At 53.6% G+C, this 2,433-nt stretch overlaps 1 protein-coding gene across 1 annotated transcript; it reads right to left on the bottom strand.

Moving 5' to 3' along the window:
- Positions 1-1,824: 1,824 nt before the first annotated feature.
- Positions 1,825-2,433, bottom strand: LOC139790569 (olfactory receptor 14J1-like). The gene has a single exon (XM_071732435.1). It carries the CDS (start codon positions 2,431-2,433, stop codon positions 1,825-1,827), a length of 609 nt encoding a protein of 202 aa, XP_071588536.1.

Below are 2,433 nucleotides of genomic sequence, written 5' to 3' on the forward strand. Positions count from 1 at the left end.
ATAACTCCAAGGAGCTCTACAGGTCTTGAAGACATGAAGGAAAAAACAAAAGATAAACAGCTCCTTTGGGCTTTTCAGGCTCATTAAATGAACTTCAGATATTGAGAGAAGAAAAAAAAAAATCTCTGATAAAGTCAAAGTCAGAAGCAAAACCCAAAATACCTTCACACACTGATGGGCCCCCCTGAGCCTGCCAGAGCCTCCCCACGGCCTCGTTAGAGCAGATCCCTGGAGGCCATGATTGCAGGAGGCAAAGGCCCTGTGCTGGTGGCTGTAATGCTGAGAAAACCCTTTGGTTTGTTGGATGCAGCAGAAAGGCCAAGCCCTGACCCCAGGCCCTGGGAAGGCAGATCCTGAGAGCCTCAAGAGAAAGTTTCCTCTCCCCAGCCTTGGTGGCCCAGGACACTGCTATGGCCAAGGGGACAATGACCTCACTCCTTGACAGAGCCCTTGGCCACCTCTCCTGCAGGCTGGCCTACACTGTCCATGCCTGCAGCTCCTTCCCTTCAGGCTGTTGTCACCCTTCCTGCTTTCCCACCTAACTCTCACCCCAGCATTTCCATTCATTCTCTGCTTTCTCTCTGTTTATCCCTGGCTTTGCCTTGAAAACAAAATCCTGGGCTGATCCAGAACCCTTCTAGGAAAACCTGTAACACAAGGATACCCTTGGGGTGAGATTTCTTGTTCTTTTCCTCCAGGAATAACCTTCCAAGGTAACCATTGTGATGGTTTTGGACTACCAAGAGAAGTTCCATCATAAAGCCATCGAACTGTCTGGGTGTGAAGGGATGTAACAGACCACACTTGTGTTTCTCATGATCACTCCAAAAGGACTGCCCATACCACCTGTGTGAAAACTTCCTCATGGTGCAGCCTGGAGTTTTGCTGGGATGGGTACAGAAAGCCTCCTCCTTAAACCTGGGGGTTAGGGTTGGGAATGGCCGGGGAGAGATGGACAATGGCTGCAGGGTGACAAAGGCCCAGGGACACCATCCTGCTTGTTCCGTGCCACCAAGTGCACAGAGCAGCCTCCTCTGCCCTGCACCTCCATCTCTGGGCTCCCTTCAGCAGCCCTGGCTCTGCACCGCAGCCCCTGCTGGCAGTGTTCCCCTCCATGGCCATGCAGGGCCAGTTACACACCCACGGCTTTCTCTGCCAGGGTTTCACTTGCCAGCCCAGAACAGCTCCCTCCAGGCTCTCCCACCTCCCCTCCCCTCCCCTCTCTCCCAGCACAGCCCAGTTGCTGCTGGTCCCACACCAGTGCCCTCCCCAGGCTGCTCTGGGCAGTCCCACCACAGCCCCAGCCCCTCTGAAGGGCACAGCAGCTCCTGGGGGGCAGAGAGAGCTCAGAGTCCCAGATGGGTGACCATGCATGGCAAAAGGAGCAGGAGGCACCCTGTGTCCCCTGCTCTCCTCTCCAGGAGATCCACAGAGCTCTGCAGCCCCTCGGGGCCATCCCCTCTGCCCAGCCCAGCACAACAGCCCTGGCCCTTGTGCTCCTCAAGAGCTCTGACTGCTCCAGGCACAGAGCAGCCTTCCCAGGGCTGCTGCAGACAGGGAGGGGCTTTCACTTCCCATTCGTTCATAGTACGCAGAGCAGAGACAGCAGACAAAATATTTGTTGCAGGTTCCTTTATTTCACTTGAAATATGTGGAGTTTCTCCTTTTGCACAAAGTTTCCTTACTGGTCACGAAGGATGAGTGCATATTAAAAGACGAGGGATGAATAATGATGTTACTTTGAAGAAATTAAAATAACAGTGGAAGGAAAAGGAAATAAGGTAAAGAAAGACAATCTTTCAATGTCCTGAAACACACTGTGAGTCATCTGAAGAGGACAGGAGGATGCCTATGGCTGCTGAAAAACCCTGACCATTTCCTCAGTGAACCCTTGAGCTCCTGGTTCCTCATGCTGCAGATGAGGGGGTTCACTGCTGGAGGAACCACCAAGTACAGAACTGCCATTGCCAAGTCCAGCGATCGGGAGGAGATGGAGGGGGGCTTCAGGTAGGCAAAGATGCCAGTGCTGATGAACAGGGAGACCACGGCCAGGTGAGGGAGGCACGTGGAAAAGGCTTTGTGCCTTCCCTGCTCAGAGGGGATCCTCAGCACAGCCCTGAAGATCTCTACATAGGACACAACGATGAAAACAAAACAGCCAAAAGATACACAAACACTGACCACAAGAAGCGAAATTTCCCTGCGGTAGGAGTGTGAGCAGGAGAGCTTGAGGATCTGGGGGATTTCACAGAAGAACTGGTCCAGGGCATTGCCTTGGCAGAGGGGCAGGGAAAATGTATTGGCTGTGTGCAGCAGAGCAGTGAGAAACCCAGTGCCCCAGGCAGCTGCTGCCATGTGGACACAAGCTCTGCTGCCCAGGAGGGTCCCGTAGTGCAGGGGTTTGCAGATGGCCACGTAGCGTTCGTAGGACAT

The sequence above is a fragment of the Heliangelus exortis genome (genome assembly GCF_036169615.1).
Source record: "Heliangelus exortis chromosome W unlocalized genomic scaffold, bHelExo1.hap1 SUPER_W_unloc_2, whole genome shotgun sequence".
Lineage (NCBI taxonomy): Eukaryota > Metazoa > Chordata > Aves > Apodiformes > Trochilidae > Heliangelus > Heliangelus exortis.

Excerpts from the sequence above, each read along its gene's own strand:
- LOC139790569 (XM_071732435.1), bottom strand. The coding sequence starts at position 2,433 with ATGTCCTACGAACGCTACGTGGCCATCTGCAAACCCCTGCACTACGGG.